This window comes from Oncorhynchus kisutch, unplaced genomic scaffold, assembly GCF_002021735.2.
Source record: "Oncorhynchus kisutch isolate 150728-3 unplaced genomic scaffold, Okis_V2 scaffold3487, whole genome shotgun sequence".
Classification (NCBI taxonomy): Eukaryota; Metazoa; Chordata; class Actinopteri; order Salmoniformes; family Salmonidae; genus Oncorhynchus; species Oncorhynchus kisutch.
The window spans coordinates 15,443-35,561 of NW_022265432.1; the positions used below are offsets into that span (position 1 = coordinate 15,443).

General features: G+C 40.7%; 1 protein-coding gene across 1 annotated transcript; it reads right to left on the bottom strand.

Moving 5' to 3' along the window:
- Positions 1–712: 712 nt before the first annotated feature.
- On the bottom strand, positions 713–19,767 carry LOC116371660 (NLR family CARD domain-containing protein 3-like). Its single transcript, XM_031820553.1, has 7 exons — positions 19,654–19,767; positions 18,328–18,554; positions 16,377–18,171; positions 15,867–16,043; positions 4,893–5,066; positions 2,417–2,463; positions 713–1,623 (listed from the first exon to the last, which is right to left on the bottom strand). The coding sequence occupies exons 1-7, from the start codon at positions 19,695–19,697 to the stop codon at positions 1,067–1,069; spliced, it is 3,021 nt and encodes a 1,006-aa protein (XP_031676413.1). The 5' UTR covers positions 19,698–19,767; the 3' UTR covers positions 713–1,066.
- Between the last annotated feature and the right edge of the window lie 352 nt (positions 19,768–20,119).

Below are 20,119 nucleotides of genomic sequence, written 5' to 3' on the forward strand. Positions count from 1 at the left end.
TACTAGATTCATCATGTTATACACTGCAGTGCTAGCTAGCTGTAGCTTATGCTTTCAGTGCTAGAGTCATCATGTTATGCACTGCAGTGCTAGCTAGCTGTAGCTTATGCTTTCAGTACTAGATTCATCATGTTATACACTGCAGTGCTAGCTAGCTGTAGCTTATGCTTTCAGTGCTAGATTCATCATGTTATGCACTGCAGTGCTAGTTAGCTGTAGCTTATGCTTTCAGTACTAGATTCATCATGTTATGCACTGCAGTGCTAGCTAGCTGTAGCTTATGCTTTCAGCACTAGATCAATTCTCTGATCCTTTGATTGGGTGGACAACATGTTCATGCTACAAGAGCTCTGATAGGTTGTAGGATGTCCTCTGGAAGCTGTCATAATTACTGTGTAAGTCTACGGAAGGGGGTGAGAACCATGAGCCTCCTAGGTTTTGTATTGAAGTCAATATACCCAGAGGACGGAAGGTCTTCCGGCTATACCATGGTCCTACCCGTTGAGGCTACTGTAGACCTTCATTGCAAAACAGGGTGTTTTAATAATTTTTTGGGGGGGTGAAGTGAATATATTTTATATAGTTTTTAATTTAAAAAGGATAACTTTAAATATTTTCACCGAGGAGGATGGTCCTCCCCTTCCTCCTCTGAGGAGCCTCCACTGATTTAAATGGCATACTGTTATGAAACATAAAACATTGAGAACTGAACTTCTTTCATCTGGTTGATTAACCTTTATTAGTCAAATCTGTGACCTGTACATTTCATTCAGTGGAATTTATGTTTATACAGAAGCAGGATTGTTTAGTCAACCATTTTACAGACAGGAATATTTACCAACATAAAAAGCAATAACAGCGCGATCAATGATGTCTAAATGAGACGTTTTAACCACAGTGGTGATACATTCTATTCATTGGTATTTTACAATGTCTATCAACTTCAGTGGTGCATAATCATGAATATTTAGATATAATAATCATCTGTTAACTCATGACTAGAGAGTTCATATCAATATTTGTTCCAGTGTGTCTTACTGAACATAACCAGGATTAGAGTCAAACATCAAGTGTTTGGCACAGGGACCACCTGACACAGGGACATTGAAGAGGAGTCATCCCAAAGCTGAAACCCTGGATAAAGGGGCTCAGTGAATGTGGTGTGGAATGTGTACAGGTGGGTCAGTGAGTCAGAGGAGACTCTGTAGAAGGACAGAGTGCCGGCTGGCCAGTCCAGATACACCCCTAGTCTGTGGGAGCTGGAGGACGGGACGTCTATGTCAGTGTAATTATCATTGTGCCAGGCAGTGTAACGGTTGTTAAAGCAGCTCAGACTCCAGGACTTGTCATTCTGTCCAATCACACAGTCCTCATCCCCCCCTTCTCTCCTGCTGATTCCTCTATATGTCACTCCTACATCAGCCCCTATCCCACTCCTCTCTACCTCCCAGTAACAGAGCCCAGTCAGACCCTCTCTACACAGCACCTGTTCACAGTCCACAAATCTCTCTGGGTGATCAGGATACGGCTGAGCCTCTTCGCTACGTGTCACCTTTCTGTTGTCCTCAGACAGAGAGAGCTTTATGTTTACTGTGTTTGGGTCCAGTGTGAGATCACAGGCATCTGATGGGGAAGACCAGGGATATCACAAATCATCTTCATATCACATCAGAATGTTAATGGTTCTAGGTATTAAAGGACCACATCAGAATGTTAATGGTTCTAGGTATTAAAGGACCACATCATAATGTTAATGGTTCTAGGTAATAAAGGACCACATCAGAATGTTAATGGTTCTAGGTAATAAAGGACCACATCAGAATGTTAATGGTTCTAGGTAATAAAGGACCACATCAGAATGTTAATGGTTCTAGGTATTAAAGGACCACATCAGAATGTTAATGGTTCTAGGTATTAAAGGACCACATCAGAATGTTAATGGTTCTAGGTATTAAAGGACCACATCAGAATGTTAATGGTTCTAGGTAATACAGGACCACATCGGAATGTTAATGGTTCTAGGTAATAAAGGACCACATCAGAATGTTAATGGTTCTAGGTAATAAAGGACCACATCAGAATGTTAATGGTTCTAGGTATTAAAGGACCACATCAGAATGTTAATGGTTCTAGGTATTAAAGGACCACATCAGAATGTTAATGGTTCTAGGTATTAAAGGACCAAACAAAGAGTATTTAAGACTTGCTGAATGATGATACGTTATACTGTATGGTCATATAAAACACAGACACACAGCAACATATAACCACAGAGGGAAGTCCTATTAGGGTAACCACACATGCATACATTACTTACCAATCAAGCTCTGAAAAATGATTTCATTATTTTCTAACCCCTTACTTGAAATAAGACTGATTAATAACAAGCTAATTATTCATAGCAGTCAACACTCACATTTTCTAGGCCAAGGTTTGATTGTGTACACTCCACCAGGTTCCACACTGTGAGGGGAGCAGGAGAACAGGCAGTCAATCTCTCTGCCTCACACACACAGACGGTCAGCATATCACATTGTTCATGTGGTGGTAAGTAAAGTATGTCTGGCTCACAGTGCATGTCAATTATCATACCTAACCTGATAACTATCAATAGTCATAACAAACCAGATAACTATCAATAGTCATAACTAACCTGATAACTATCAATAGTCATAACTAACCTGATAACTATCAAGTCATAACTAACCTGATAACTATCAATAGTCATAACTAACCTGATAACTATCAATAGTCATAACTAACCTGATAATTATCAATAGTCATAACTAACCTGATAACTATCAATAGTCATAACTAACCTGATAACTATCAATTATCATAACCTGATAACTATCAATAGTCATAACTAACCTGATAACTATCAATAGTCATAACTAACCTGATAACTATCAATAGTCATAACTAACCTGATAACTATCAATAGTCATAACTAACCTGATAACTATCAATAGTCATAACTAACCAGATAACTATCAAGTCATAACTAACCTGATAACTATCAATTATCATAACCTGATAACTATTAATTATCATAACTAACCTGATAACTATCAATCATTATAACTAACCTGATAACTATCAATTATCATAACCTGATAACTATTAATTATCATAACTAACCTGATAACTATCAATAGTCATAACTAACCTGATAACTATTAATTATCATAACCTGATAACTATCAATTATCATAACCAACCCAAACTCAGAAAAATGTCTTACAGTATTGTGGTGAAGCTGTGATTATAGCTGACAAGGAATGATTTCCTCAAATCATGAAGTAATGGATCTATGCCTGTGCCTCCTTGCCACCTCTTCCTGGGTCTCTGAGAAACTGTTATAAGGCAGAGAGTTCTGGCAGGTGATTGAGGGGAGCTGGTGCTTTGATGAGCGTTGGGTTCCGTAACCTACAAGTCTCTGCTGGGTAGAGCTGCCGGGGATTAAGGCAGGAAGTGAGGGGGAATTTGGGGGACCAGATCAAATAGTTGGGTTTCAAGGGGTGCTCATCCTCTCCCCTACACCTTGGGAATAGAGCAGGCTGCTTGCTGTAGCATGTTCTTTTGTATCCGACTTAAATAATTTCCCTGTGAGCAGTGAATTCACATGTTTGCGGAGTATCACTTTTGTGCAACGTGTCACCTTCTAGTGCGTAATGATGCTCATAGCCTATCATTATACCACAGAGCCTATCATTATACCACAGAGCCTATCATTATACCACAGAGCCTATCATTATACCACAGAGCCTATCATTATACCACAGAGCCTATCATTATACCACATAGCCTATTATTATACCACATAGCCTATCATTATACCACAGAGCTTGTTTATCCACATAGCCTATCATTATACCACAGAGCTTGTTTATCCACATAGCCTATCATTATACCACAGAGCTTCTTTATCCACATAGTCTATCATTATACCAGAGCTTATCATTATACCAAAGAGCTTGTTTATCCACATAGCCTGTCATTATACCACAGATTTTGTTTATTCCTGACACATACTGATGCTCAGGTTGAATCACATAGTCTACTGATGCTCAGGTTGAATCATAGACTACATACATTTTGTAGGCCACCTCACATCTTATCCACGGGATCCTATGAACTTGGAAGTAATAAAGTATTTCAATGTGTTTTTTCTCAGGTTGTGGTTTGTGTGTTGGTGTGTTCAGACCTCTGACGCCGGCCCATACTGGTTAATACAAAGGTGGGGATAGAGCTTTGCTACTCTGATCTACCAGTACCTGTCCCTCCACTCAGGTGGTCTACTCTGATCTACCAGTACCTGTCCCTCCACTCAGGTGGTCTACTCTGATCTACCAGTACCTGTCCCTCCACTCAGGTGGTCTACTCTGATCTACCAGTACCTGTCCCTCCACTCAGGTGGTCTACTCTGATCTACCAGTACCTGTCCCTCCACTCAGGTGGTCTACTCTGATCTACCAGTACCTGTCCCTCCACTCAGGTGGTCTACTCTGATCTACCAGTACCTGTCCCTCCACTCAGGTGGTCTACTCTGATCTACCAGTACCTGTCCCTCCACTCAGGTGGTCTACTCTGATCTACCAGTACCTGTCCCTCCACTCAGGTGGTCTACTCTGATCTACCAGTACCTGTCCCTCCACTCAGGTGGTCTACTCTGATCTACCAGTACCTGTCCCTCCACTCAGGTGGTCTACTCTGATCTACCAGTACCTGTCCCTCCACTCAGGTGGTCTACTCTGATCTACCAGTACCTGTCCTTCCACTCAGGTGGTCTACTCTGATCTACCAGACACTTGTCCCTCCACTCAGGTGGTCTCAAGCTCTATTACAGTATGTCAATGATCAACACATATTGACACAAACCCTCTACATACTTGAGTTTCTCCAGTCTGCAGTGTGGATCCTCCAGTCCAGCAGAGAGCAGTCTGACTCCTGAGTCTCCTGAGCGATTGTTACTCAGGTCCAGCTCTCTCAGGTGTGAGGGGTTTGACCTCAGAGCTGAGACCAGAGATGCACAGCCTTCCTCTTCAACTCCACAGAGCGACAAGCTGCAGAGAGTTAAACATGATTTCAAAATCACACTGCTGGTCTTTGAACATAAAAAGATGCAGCTAAAAACAATAAAAGTCTCTTAGGAAAGTAGTCAGGCCCCTTGAAGTTTACCAGAAGTCTCTTAGGAAAGTAGTCAGGCCCCTTGAAGTATACCAGAAGTCTCTTAGGAAAGTAGTCAGGCCCCTTGAAGTATACCAGAAGTCTCTTAGGAAAGTAGTCAGGCCCCTTGAAGTATACCAGAAGTCTCTTAGGAAAGTAGTCAGGCCCCTTGAAGTATACCAGAAGTCTCTTAGGAAAGTAGTCAGGCCCCTTGAAGTTTACCAGAAGTCTCTTAGGAAAGTAGTCAGGCCCCTTGAAGTATACCAGAAGTCTCTTAGGAAAGTAGTCAGGCCCCTTGAAGTATACCAGAAGTCTCTTAGGAAAGTAGTCAGGCCCCTTGAAGTATACCAGAAGTCTCTTAGGAAAGTAGTCAGGCCCCTTGAAGTTTACCAGGAGTCTCTTAGGAAAGTAGTCAGGCCCCTTGAAGTTTACCAGAAGTCTCTTAGGAAAGTAGTCAGGCCCCTTGAAGTATACCAGAAGTCTCTTAGGAAAGTAGTCAGGCCCCTTGAAGTATACCAGAAGTCTCTTAGGAAAGTAGTCAGGCCCCTTGAAGTTTACCAGAAGTCTCTTAGGAAAGTAGTCAGGCCCCTTGAAGTTTACCAGAAGTCTCTTAGGAAAGTAGTCAGGCCCCTTGAAGTTTACCAGAAGTCTCTTAGGAAAGTAGTCAGGCCACTTGAAGTTTACCAGAAGTCTCTTAGGAAAGTAGTCAGGCCCCTTGAAGTATACCAGAAGTCTCTTAGGAAAGTAGTCAGGCCCCTTGAAGTTTACCAGAAGTCTCTTAGGAAAGTAGTCAGGCCCCTTGAAGTTTACCAGAAGTCTCTTAGGAAAGTAGTCAGGCCCCTTGAAGTTTACCAGAAGTCTCTTAGGAAAGTAGTCAGGCCCCTTGAAGTTTACCAGAAGTCTCTTAGGAAAGTAGTCAGGCCCCTTGAAGTTTACCAGAAGTCTCTTAGGAAAGTAGTCAGGCCCCTTGAAGTTTACCAGAAGTCTCTTAGGAAAGTAGTCAGGCCCCTTGAAGTTTACCAGAAGTCTCTTAGGAAAGTAGTCAGGCCCCTTGAAGTTTACCAGAAGTCTCTTAGGAAAGTAGTCAGGCCCCTTGAAGTTTACCAGAAGTCTCTTAGGAAAGTAGTCAGGCCCCTTGAAGTTTACCAGAAGTCTCTTAGGAAAGTAGTCAGGCCCCTTGAAGTTTACCAGAAGTCTCTTAGGAAAGTAGTCAGGCCCCTTGAAGTTTACCAGAAGTCTCTTAGGAAAGTAGTCAGCCCCCTTGAAGTTTACCAGAAGTCTCTTAGGAAAGTAGTCAGGCCCCTTGAAGTTTACCAGAAGTCTCTTAGGAAAGTAGTCAGGCCCCTTGAAGTTTACCAGAAGTCTCTTAGGAAAGTAGTCAGGCCCCTTGAAGTTTACCAGAAGTCTCTTAGGAAAGTAGTCAGGCCCCTTGAAGTTTACCAGAAGTCTCTTAGGAAAGTAGTCAGGCCCCTTGAAGTTTACCAGAAGTCTCTTAGGAAAGTAGTCAGGCCCCTTGAAGTTTACCAGAAGTCTCTTAGGAAAGTAGTCAGGCCCCTTGAAGTTTACCAGAAGTCTCTTAGGAAAGTAGTCAGGCCCCTTGAAGTTTACCAGGAGTCTCTTAGGAAAGTAGTCAGGCCCCTTGAAGTTTACCAGAAGTCTCTTAGGAAAGTAGTCAGGCCCCTTCAAGTTTACCAAAAGTCTCTTAGGAAAGTAGTCAGGCCCCTTGAAGTTTACCAGAAGTCTCTTAGGAAAGTAGTCAGGCCACTTTAAGTTTACCAAAAGTCTCTTAGGAAAGTAGTCAGGCCCCTTGAAGTTTACCAAAAGTCTCTTAGGAAAGTAGTCAGGCCCCTTGAAGTTTACTAAAAGTCTTTTAGGAAAGTAGTCAGGCCCCTTGAAGTTTGCCAAAAGGCACCTAAAGGACTCAGACCATGAGAAACAAAATGAAAGCAAGATTGAACTCTTTGGCCTGAATGCCAAGCACATTTGGAAGAAACCTGGCACCATTTCTAAGGTGAAGCATGGTGGTGGCAGCATCATGCTGTGAGGCTCTTTTTCAGCGGCAGGGACTGGGAGACCGGTCAGGCTTGAGGGAACGATTAACAGAGGAAAATACAGAGAGATCCTTGATGAAAACCTGCTCCAGAGTTCCAGTTCCGTACTAATCATTACGGTTCAATGTCACGTACTAATCATTACGGTTCAATGTCACGTACTAATCATTACGGTTCAATGTCACGTACTAATCATTACGGTTCAATGTCACGTACTAATCATTACGGTTCAATGTCACGTACTAATCATTACGGTTCAATGTCACGTACTAAACTAATCATTACGGTTCAATGTCACGTACTAATCATTACGGTTCAATGTCACGTACTAAACTAATCATTATGGTTCAATGTCACGTACTAATCATTACGGTTCAATGTCACGTACTAATCATTACGGTTCAATGTCACGTACTAATCATTACGGTTCAATGTCACGTACTAATCATTACGGTTCAATGTCACGTACTAATCATTACGGTTCAATGTCACGTACTAATCATTACGGTTCAATGTCACGTACTAATCATTACGGTTCAATGTCACGTACTAAACTAATCATTACGGTTCAATGTCACGTACTAATCATTACGGTTCAATGTCACGTACTAAACTAATCATTACGGTTCAATGTCACGTACTAATCATTACGGTTCAATGTCACGTACTAATCATTACGGTTCAATGTCACGTACTAATCATTACGGTTCAATGTCACGTACTAATCATTACGGTTCAATGTCACGTACTAAACTAATCATTACGGTTCAATGTCACGTACTAATCATTACGGTTCAATGTCACGTACTAAACTAATCATTACGGTTCAATGTCACGTACTAATCATTACGGTTCAATGTCACGTACTAAACTAATCATTACGGTTCAATGTCACGTACTAATCATTACGGTTCAATGTCACGTACTAATCATTACGGTTCAATGTCACGTACTAAACTAATCATTACGGTTCAATGTCACGTACTAATCATTACGGTTCAATGTCACGTACTAATCTAATCATTACGGTTCAATGTCACGTACTAATCATTACGGTTCAATGTCACGTACTAAACTAATCATTACGGTTCAATGTCACGTACTAAACTAATCATTACGGTTCAATGTCACGTACTAATCATTACGGTTCAATGTCACGTACTAATCATTACGGTTCAATGTCACGTACTAATCATTACGGTTCAATGTCACGTACTAAACTAATCATTACGGTTCAATGTCACGTACTAATCATTACGGTTCAATGTCACGTACTAAACTAATCATTACGGTTCAATGTCACGTACTAATCATTACGGTTCAATGTCACGTACTAAACTAATCATTACGGTTCAATGTCACGTACTAATCATTACGGTTCAATGTCACGTACTAATCATTACGGTTCAATGTCACGTACTAAACTAATCATTACGGTTCAATGTCACGTACTAATCATTACGGTTCAATGTCACGTACTAATCATTACGGTTCAATGTCACGTACTAATCATTACGGTTCAATGTCACGTACTAATCATTACGGTTCAATGTCACGTACTAATCATTGCGGTTCAATGTCACGTACTAATCATTACGGTTCAATGTCACGTACTAATCATTACGGTTCAATGTCACGTACTAAACTAATCATTACGGTTCAATGTCACGTACTAATCATTACGGTTCAATGTCACGTACTAAACTAATCATTACGGTTCAATGTCACGTACTAATCATTACGGTTCAATGTCACGTACTAATCATTACGGTTCAATGTCACGTACTAATCATTACGGTTCAATGTCACGTACTAAACTAATCATTACGGTTCAATGTCACGTACTAATCATTACGGTTCAATGTCACGTACTAAACTAATCATTACGGTTCAATGTCACGTACTAATCATTACGGTTCAATGTCACGTACTAATCATTACGGTTCAATGTCACGTACTAATCATTACGGTTCAATGTCACGTACTAAACTAATCATTACGGTTCAATGTCACGTACTAAACTAATCATTACGGTTCAATGTCACGTACTAATCATTACGGTTCAATGTCACGTACTAAACTAATCATTACGGTTCAATGTCACGTACTAAACTAATCATTACGGTTCAATGTCACGTACTAAACTAATCATTACGGTTCAATGTCACGTACTAAACTAATCATTACGGTTCAATGTCACGTACTAAACTAATCATTACGGTTCAATGTCACGTACTAAACTAATCATTACGGTTCAATGTCACGTACTAAACTAATCATTACGGTTCAATGTCACGTACTAAACTAATCATTACGGTTCAATGTCACGTAGTAAACTAATCATTACGGTTCAATGTCACGTACTAAACTAATCATTACGGTTCAATGTCACGTACTAAACTAATCATTACGGTTCAATGTCACGTAGTAAACTAATCATTAGTGTTCAATGTCACGTACTAAAATAATCAGTAGTGTTCAATGTCACGTACTAATCATTAGTGTTCAATGTCACGTACTAAACTAATCATTACGGTTCAATGTCACGTACTAAACGAATCATTACGGTTCAATGTCACGTACTAAACTAATCATTACGGTTCAATGTCACGTACTAAACTAATCATTACGGTTCAATGTCACGTACTAAACTAATCATTACGGTTCAATGTCACGTACTAAACTAATCATTAGTGTTCAATGTCACGTACTAAACTAATCATTACGGTTCAATGTCACGTACTGAACTAATCATTACGGTTCAATGTCACGTACTAAACGAATCATTACGGTTCAATGTCACGTACTAAACGAATCATTACGGTTCAATGTCACATACTAAACTAATCATTACGGTTCAATGTCACGTACTAAACTAATCATTAGTGTTCAATGTCACGTACTAAACTAATCATTACGGTTCAATGTCACGTACTAAACGAATCATTACGGTTCAATGTCACGTACTAAACGAATCATTACGGTTCAATGTCACGTACTAAACGAATCATTACGGTTCAATGTCACGTACTAAACAAATCATTACGGTTCAATGTCACGTACTAAACTAATCATTACGGTTCAATGTCACGTACTAAACGAATCATTACGGTTCAATGTCACGTACTAAACGAATCATTACGGTTCAATGTCACGTACTAAACGAATCATTACGGTTCAATGTCACGTACTAAACGAATCATTACGGTTCAATGTCACGTACTAAACTAATCATTACGGTTCAATGTCACGTACTAAACGAATCATTACGGTTCAATGTCACGTACTAAACGAATCATTACGGTTCAATGTCACGTACTAAACTAATCATTACGGTTCAATGTCACGTACTAAACGAATCATTACGGTTCAATGTCACGTACTAAACTAATCATTACGGTTCAATGTCACGTACTAAACGAATCATTACGGTTCAATGTCACGTACTAAACTAATCATTACGGTTCAATGTCACGTACTAAACTAATCATTACGGTTCAATGTCACGTACTAAACTAATCATTACGGTTCAATGTCACGTACTAAACGAATCATTACGGTTCAATGTCACGTACTAAACGAATCATTACGGTTCAATGTCACGTACTAAACTAATCATTAGTGTTCAATGTCACGTACTAAACTAATCATTACTGTTCAATGCCACGTACTAAACTAATCATTAGTGTTCAATGTCACGTACTAAACTAATCAGTAGTGTTCAATGTCACGTACTAAACTAATCATTACGGTTCAATGTCACGTACTAAACTAATCAGTAGTGTTCAATGTCACGTACTAAACTAATCATTACTGTTCAATGCCACGTACTAAACTAATCAGTAGTGTTCAATGTCACGTACTAAACTAATCATTACGGTTCAATGTCACATACTAAACTAATCATTAGTGTTCAATGCCACGTACTAAACTAATCATTAGTGTTCAATGTCACGTACTAAACTAATCATTTGTGTTCAATGTCACGTACTAATCAGTAGTGTTCAATGTCACGCACTAAACTAATCATTACTGTTCAATGCCACGTACTAAACTAATCAGTAGTGTTCAATGTCACGTAGTAAACTAATCATTACTGTTCAATGTCACGTGCACAAGTACAGTGAAATTCATTTCCTGCAAGTCCTAAACCCAACAATCAATCAATAAACACACAAGAAATACAAATAGAAGAGAAGAAATGAAAAGAACACTAGAGAAGAAGAAGCGATGTACAGAGTCACTTCCATATTTATGAGCAGGGAGACTGGAATGATAGATGTAGATATACACTACCGTTCAAAAGTTTGGGGTCACTTAGAAATGTCCTTGTTTTTGAAAGAAAAGCACATTTCTTGTCCATTAAAATAATATTGAATTGATCAGAAATATAGTGTAGACATTGTTAGTGTTGTAAATGACAATTGTAGCTGGAAACGTCGGATTTCTTATGGAATATCTGTCATGCCCTGGCCATAGAGAGGCTTTCATTCTCTGTTTTGGTTAGGCCAGGGTGTGACTAGGGTGGGCATTCTAGGTTATTTTTTCTATATTTTTGTATTTCTTTGTTTTGGCCGGGTTTGATTCTCAATCAGGGACAGCTGTCTATCGTTGTCTCTGATTGGGAACCATACTTAGGTAGCTTTTTCCCCACAGGGTGTTTGTGGGTAGTTATTTTCTGTTTAGTGTTTTCTGCACCTTACAGGACTGTTTCGGTTTTTGTTCATTCTCTTTGTTATTTGTTATTTCAGTGTTCAGTTAATAAAAATCATGAAAACTTACCACGCTGCGCTTTGGTCCACACCTTCTTCCACAAACGATCGTTACAATATCGACATCGATTATCATTTTAAAAGGCTAATTGATCATTAGGAAACCATTATGCAATGTTAGTGTAGCCGATGTGAAATGGCTAGCTAGTTAGCGGTGGTGCGCGCTAAAGTCTATACTGTTACATTAGCACAGCTGAAAACTGTTGTGCTTATTAAAGAAGCAATACAACTGGCCTTCTTTAGACTAGTTGAGTATCTGGAGCATCAGCATTCGTGGGTTCGATTACAGACTCAAAATGGAAACTAAGGTTTTCTGAAACTTGTCAGTCTATTCTTGTTCTGAGAAATGAATGCTATTCCATGCGAGAAATTGCCAAGAAGCTGAAGATTTCGTACAACGCTGTGTACTACTCCCTTCACAGAACAGTGTGAACTGGCTCTAACCAGAATAGAAAGAAAAGTGGGAGGCCCCGGTGCACAACTGAGCAAGAGGACAAGTACATTAGTGTGTCTAGTTTGAGAAACAGATGTATCACAAGTCCTCAAGAGGCAGCTTCATTAAATAGTACCCACAAAACACCAGTCTCAACGTCCACAGTGAAGAGGCGACTCCAGGATGCTTGCCAAAAAATGTGCTTTTCTTTCAAAAACAAGTACGTTTCTAAGTGACCCCAAACGTTTGAACGGTAGTAATATACAGTGCCTTGCGAAAGTATTCGGCCCCCTTGAACTTTGCGACCTTTTGCCACATTTCAGGCTTCAAACATAAAGATATAAAACTGTATTTTTTTGTGAAGAATCAACAACAAGTGGGACACAATCATGAAGTGGAACGACATTTATTGGATATTTCAAACTTTTTTAACAAATCAAAAACTGAAAAATTGGGCGTGCAAAATTATTCAGCCCCCTTAAGTTAATACTTTGTAGCGCCACCTTTTGCTGCGATTACAGCTGTAAGTCGCTTGGGGTATGTCTCTATCAGTTTTGCACATCGAGAGACTGACATTTTTTCCCATTCCTCCTTGTAAGTCTTCACAAGGTTTTCAGAACAGGCAGTGATGCAGACAGTCAAGATGCTCTCAATGGTGCAGCTGTTTAACGTTTTGAGGATTTGAAGGCCCGCAGTGTATTAGGTGAAAAGCTTCAAGTTACTCAGAGTACATATCACTGACAATCTGAACTGGTCCACCCACATAGACGATGTGGTGAAGAACACAAAACAGTGCCTCTTCAACCTCACTTGACTAAAATACAGTACATTTATATTAAATGGGTAAAACAGTATGTAAACATAACTAAAGTGACGAGTGTTCCATTATTAAAGTGACGAGTGTTCCATTACTAAAGTGACGAGTGTTCCATTACTAAAGTGACGAGTGTTCCATTACTAAAGTGACGAGTGTTCCATTACTAAAGTGACGAGTGTTCCATTATTAAAGTGACGAGTGTTCCATTATTAAAGTGACGAGTGTTCCATTACTAAAGTGACGAGTGTTCCATTACTAAAGTGACGAGTGTTCCATTATTAAAGTGACGAGTGTTCCATTACTAAAGTGACGAGTGTTCCATTATTAAAGTGACGAGTGTTCCATTATTAAAGTGACGAGTGTTCCATTATTAAAGTGACGAGTGTTCCATTATTAAAGTGACGAGTGTTCCATTACTAAAGTGACGAGTGTTCCATTATTAAAGTGACGAGTGTTCCATTATTAAAGTGACGAGTGTTCCATTATTAAAGTGACGAGTGTTCCATTATTAAAGTGACGAGTGTTCCATTATTAAAGTGACGAGTGTTCCATTATTAAAGTGACGAGTGTTCCATTATTAAAGTGACGAGTGTTCCATTATTAAAGTGACGAGTGTTCCATTATTAAAGTGACGAGTGTTCCATTATTAAAGTGACGAGTGTTCCATTATTAAAGTGACGAGTGTTCCATTATTAAAGTGACGAGTGTTCCATATCTATGTACATATAGCAGCACCCTCCAAGGTGCATGGATGAGTAACTGGTAGTTAAGTAACTGGTAGCTAAGTAGTTCATTATGAAACATACACCTCCACCTTTCTTCTTCTTCCCGGAGAGTTCTTTATTTCTATCTGCACAATATAATGAGAACCCAGCAGGCTGAATGGACGGGGACAGTATATCTGGAGAGAGCCATGATTCTGTGAACAGTTCCTGAACCCAGCAGGCTGAATGGACGGGGACAGTATATCTGGAGAGAGCCATGATTCTGTGAACAGTTCCTGAACCCAGCAGGCTGAATGGACGGGGACAGTATATCTGGAGAGAGCCATGATTCTGTGAACAGTTCCTGAACCCAGCAGGCTGAATGGACGGGGACAGTATATCTGGAGAGAGCCATGATTCTGTGAAACAGAGTATGTTACAGTCCCTGATGCATCTCTGGAAGGAGATTCTCACCCTGATCTCATCTTCTTTATTGTCCAGGGACTGAACATTAGCGATTAATATACTCGGAAGCCGTGGATGTAGTGCACACCTCCTGAGTCGGACTAAAAGTCCACTCCGAATACCTCTTCTCCGTCGGCGGCGTCTTGGAGCAGCCTCTGGGATAAGTTCAATAGCCTTGGAGGGTACGAACAAAGGATCCATTTCAAGAAAGTTGTATTCCTGGTTGAAATGTTGGTTGGTGAGTAACCACCTCTATGATATCCAAAAGTTATTTCCGTCTGTATGTGATAATGCAAAAGAATGTTCTGGGCTAATAATACACAACAAAGTTGCCTAGGAGCCAGGAACAAGGTGACCATCTTTGAGTCCAGGGAGTACAGGAGCGGGGCTAAGACCTGTGGGGCCCCGTGTTTAGGGTCAGCGTGGTTGAGGTGATGTAACCTACCATCACTACCTGGGTTGACCAGTCAGGAAGTCCAGGATCCAGTTGCAGAGGGAGGTGTGCGGTCCCAGGGTTCTTAGCTTGGTGACAGCTTGTGGCTTGGAGTATAGACGCCAAGCGTGCTTGTGAATCGTGAAAATCAACACAAAACCAATAGTGGCATAATGAATATGTCAATATGACAGCGGTCAAAAATAGTATATTATTGTCAGTTATTGGACACATTATTTGTGGCCTCGCTCGTGCATACAGAATTGTGTGCGTCTTTAAGCAACAGTTGGATCTCATTTAGATGTTTTCCCTTGTCCTAACAGTCACCACAAATCTCTGTCACTTTCACTTGATTGCAACACTTCAAACAAGTAGCTTCCAGCAGGGAACTCTGAACTCGTGAATTTCAGAATTCCGACTTTGGTGCGTTCAAGACAACTGATAACTCCGGGGACAAAAAAAAACTCGCTCCAACAGGGAAAAATCTATTTGAATGGTCTTTCAACTCAGAATTCCATGTCGGAAACTCCGGCTTCTTTCTAGAGCTCTGACTTTCCAACCTGAAGAACACCGACGTCATGATTTGACATTGTTTTTTTTGAGTTCCCAGTTGTCTTGAAAGCACCAACACATGAGTAATTACAGAGCCTTTCTGCAGCACTCCACAACTGGGCCCAGTCTCCAACGTCCCTTCACTGATTTGGATTTAAAGCTGATAACAGGAGCAGTCAAGGCCGGGGTAAAACATTTATCCATGGACACAATTCATTAGAGCTACACAACTTCAGGGCAGATGTAAAAAAAAGAAGAAGGATGAAATACTATGAGCAGAGATCTGGCACCTGCAATGGCACCAAACCATAAACTAAACAGGTATCCCAGCAACCTCTGCTGATTAAACCCAGAGCCACAGCAACTGCTATCAAAATAGAAGTCCCTAAATTAAGGTCCATTATTATATTAGAAACACATGGATTTTACTGAACAGGTATCACTTACTGATCAAGTAAAGGAACACTGACCTCAGAGTCTCCAGTTTACATTGTGGATTTCCCAGTCCAGCAGAGAGCAGTTTCACTCCTGAATCCGTCAGGCCATAACATTCATTCAGATCCAGCTCTACCAGATGTGAGGAGTTTGAGCTGAGAACTGAAGCCAACACTTCACATAACGTGTCTGAGAAGTGACAGTCAGTGAGTCTGTCAACACAGAGTAAATACCATGACAGATAAGTTATTATAATGTTACGCTTAGCTTTCCCTGCTAACCCTGTTAGCCCTGCACAACTAATATGTAGTCCTTGTATAAATGCCTCAATTATACTTTTTCTGATCAGTTGGTGTTATAAGTTGTTGAAGAAGTTTTCAGCTGATAGAAAGTTTAGTCAGCTAATTAAAATAATGTTGTTCCTACATACGGTGAAGTTTAAACTGAGAAAATGTCACAATAGTACCTACAAATCCAGTCAGCCAATGAAAATGCTGCTGTAACTACAATTTATTCTGGTATGCGATATTTACATGAATACTTACAGAGCTTTCCTGCAGCGCCTCACAGCTGGGAGCAGTCTCCTACGACCCTCCTCTGACGTCTTGTATACCTTCAGGTCAAACACATCCAGAACCACCTCTGATATCTGCAGCATGTAGGCCAGTGCTGAACAGTGAGCAAGTGTGAGGATTTTGGATGTGTTCTCTGACCTCCAGTATGCTTGGATTTCCTCCTGGTCTGACTGGTCTTTCATCTCTATCAGACAGTGGAAGAGATTAATCCACCTCTCAGGGGACATGTTCTTCTGCATCACCTTAAGGGATCGGATCGTTCTCTCGACGCTCTCTGGACTGCTTTCTGTCTGTGTCACCAGACCTCGTAGGAGTTTCTGATTGGCTGCCAGTGACATGCCATGAAGGAAGCAGACAAAAAGGTCCAGGTGTCCATTCTTACTCTCCAAGGCTTTATCCACGGTACTCTTCAGCAGCTCATCCAAGGTTAGCTCTTCAGATGCACCTCTAGACTTTCTCTTGAGGAAGGGCTTCAGTGCATCCATTTTCTTGGTTGTGTAACAATGGTATATGTAGACAGCTGAGAGAAACTCCTGAATGCTCAGATGATCAAAGCAGTACACCACTCTCTGAAAGAACACAGACTCTTCTTTAAAGATTTGTGTGCACAATCCTGAGTACACTGAGGCTTCTTTGACATCAATGCCACACTCTTTCAGGTCTTCTTCATAGAACATCAGATTACCCTTCTCCAGATGTTCAAACGCCAGCTTCCCCAGCTTCAGAAGAATGTCCTTATCTGATTCCATGAGCTCCTCTTGATCCATCTCATCTCTTCCATGATACTTCTGGTTCTTCAGGCTGGTCTGAATGAGCAGGAAGTGTATGGACATCTCAGTCAGAGTCGTGGGCATCTCTCTGCTCTTGTCTGTACTCAACATGTGTTCAAGGACTGTTGCAGAAATCCAACAGAAGACTGGAATGTGGCACATGATGTGGAGGCTCCTTGATGTTTTTATGTGTGAGATGATTCTGCTGGCCAGGTCCTCATCACTGAATCTCTTCCTGAAGTACTCCTCCTTCTGTGGGTCATTGAACCCTCGTACCTCTGTTACCTGGTCAACATACTCAGGGGGGATCTGATTGGTTGCTGCTCGTCGGGAGGTTATCCAAAGGAGAGCAGAGGGAAGCAGATTCCCCTTGATGAGGTTTGTCAGCAGAACATCGACAGACGATGTCTGTGTGACATCAGACACCTTTTCATTGTGCTGGAAATCCAATGGAAATCTGCTCTGATCCAAACCATCCAAGATGAACATAGATTTACAGGCAGTGAGTTTCTTTGCATTGCCTATGTCTAGTTCTGTGTGGAAATAATTTAGAAGTCCAAGCAGACTGTACTGCTGATCTTTAATCAAGTTCAGCTCCCGAAAAGGAAGCAGAAATATGACATCCACATCTTGGTTTGCCTTCCCTTCAGCCCAGTCTAGGATGAACTTCTGCACAGAGACTGTTTTTCCGATGCCAGCGATACCCTTCGTCAGCACAGTTCTGATGCTTCTCTCTTGGCCAGGTAATGGTTTAAAAATGTCATTGCAGTGGATTGCTGTGTCAAGTGAGGTTGGTGTCCTGGATGCTGTCTCTAGCTGCCACACCTCATGTTCATTGTTAAACCCTTCACGCTTTCCCTCTGTGATGTAGAGCTCTGTGTAAATCCTGTTCAGGGGACTTTGAATCCCTGCTTTTTCAATGCCTACCACACATTCATACCTCCTTTTCAGACTGTCTTTGTGGTTTACTATGGCTCTCTGCAGGTTGTCGTCCACTTCAAAGGAAAAGTAAAAATGATGTGTATCAGAAACATTCGTTGACAGGATGAGAAGTGGGCCTTCCACAACTACAGTAATTTATATTATCTCATATTATTGTAGTTAACTACTGTAAATCATATTGAGGTATTGGCCTGTGCAAGTTGTCTTACTATTTTTAGAGCCTCTGGCATCATTGGGTTCACTCAGGTGCCGTAGTACAGGACGTGTTCTGGATTTCTTTCTACACTGAGGACAGTCATCGTCTCCTGAAGGAGCAGGTTTCTCCCAGTATCTGGTGATGCACTGTCTGCAGAACCTGTATCCACAGGAGATAGAGACTGGATCCCTCTGCACCTGCTGACACACTGCACACCTGGACTGATCCTCTGGCAGAGAGCTGAAAGAACATTATTAAAACATAAAGACATTGTGATCCTTCACGGCTATCTCTCAAATATTGTAGATATTAATACTGATCCTCTAACAGAGTAGACCATCCACTACAGAGATAAAGGAGAGAGATACGTGTAGATGTTAATACTAATCCTCTGGCAGAGTAGACCATCCACCAATGTTCCCTCTAATGTTTTGGGACACTAAGCAAATTCCTGGTCTTGGGAGCGGAAACTTGAACGAGAAAATTCTGTGCAACTTCCAGTGCACATTTACAGTGAACACGGATGCTGTACCCTTACAGTTGTAGACAGTGGCCAATAGGCTATTGTGGCTATTTGAGCATAATGTAGGCCTCTTAGAATGGCCTACCAACCACACCAATGCAACAAATCCCATAACATTTTTACATAGAAATAGCTTTAGCCTATATGTGGTGTTCAATGCAGGCCTTCATGAGACTTAGAGTTGTTACATTATGCAGGGATTGACATTAATCCTTAAGAGTCTATTGACGTCAATGTAAATCAAATTTTCATTTTGGCGTTATAATAAGGTTGGTAGCAACATGTGAAAACCATTGTGGAAATCTGTTGCAGCTCAGGTCGACCGCAAAACCCACAATGCAATGCTCTCTGTATGGGCTGGCTGGCTGGCTAGCAAACAAACAAACGTAGCTACACACAATAATACCAAAAACAATATCAGCATGTTAAGTCGCTAGTTTGTTGTAAAATCACCTAAACAAGCTGTACTGTCAATTTAGGAGTCTACAATCTCACTATGTTCAACGTGCAGATCGATGTGCCCCACAGAGTGGCTTCAAACTTTAGCAACGGCAGAAATACAGTCAAATTAAATTAAAATGCCTCTTCTATTCCATTTTAGATGAATAGCGCGAACCACCGCTAACTAAGCTAGCCGTTTCACATCCGTTACGTAGTCTATACAAATATACATCTGGACATAAAACATTAAGCATGTCGTTATACTGTACATGCATATAAAATATTGTTGAAGGAAAAGATTCAGGACAAACTTAAAATGAATGATCAAGGAAAGCTGTATGTGAATATTTATAAAATGTCCTATAAGTCACTTACATTTTCTTCAATATGGGGAAAATACAATATTTCCCAGACTGCATTAGTTTAATCCTCAAGTTGATCCTGAAGCCATACAATATTTCCCAGACTGCAATAGTTTAATCCTCAAGTTGATCCTGAAGCCATACAATATTTCCCAGACTGCAATAGTTTAATCCTCAAGTTGATCCTGAAGCCATACAATATTTCCCAGACTGCAATAGTTTAATCCTCAAGTTGATCCTGAAGCCATACAATATTTCCCAGACTGCATTAGTTTAATCCTCAAGTTGATCCTGAAGCCATACAAATGAAATGGTTGGTGGAAATAGAATTGACTATTCTAAGCGCTAAGGTTAAAATAGTTATTTGAACATTTTTGTAGGCAGATTTTGTAGGCAGAGTGCATCAGAGTAGGATTCTATAGGATTGACAGGCACAACTCAGGCCCATACTCTGAGCCGTTGTACTTATGCATAAAAAA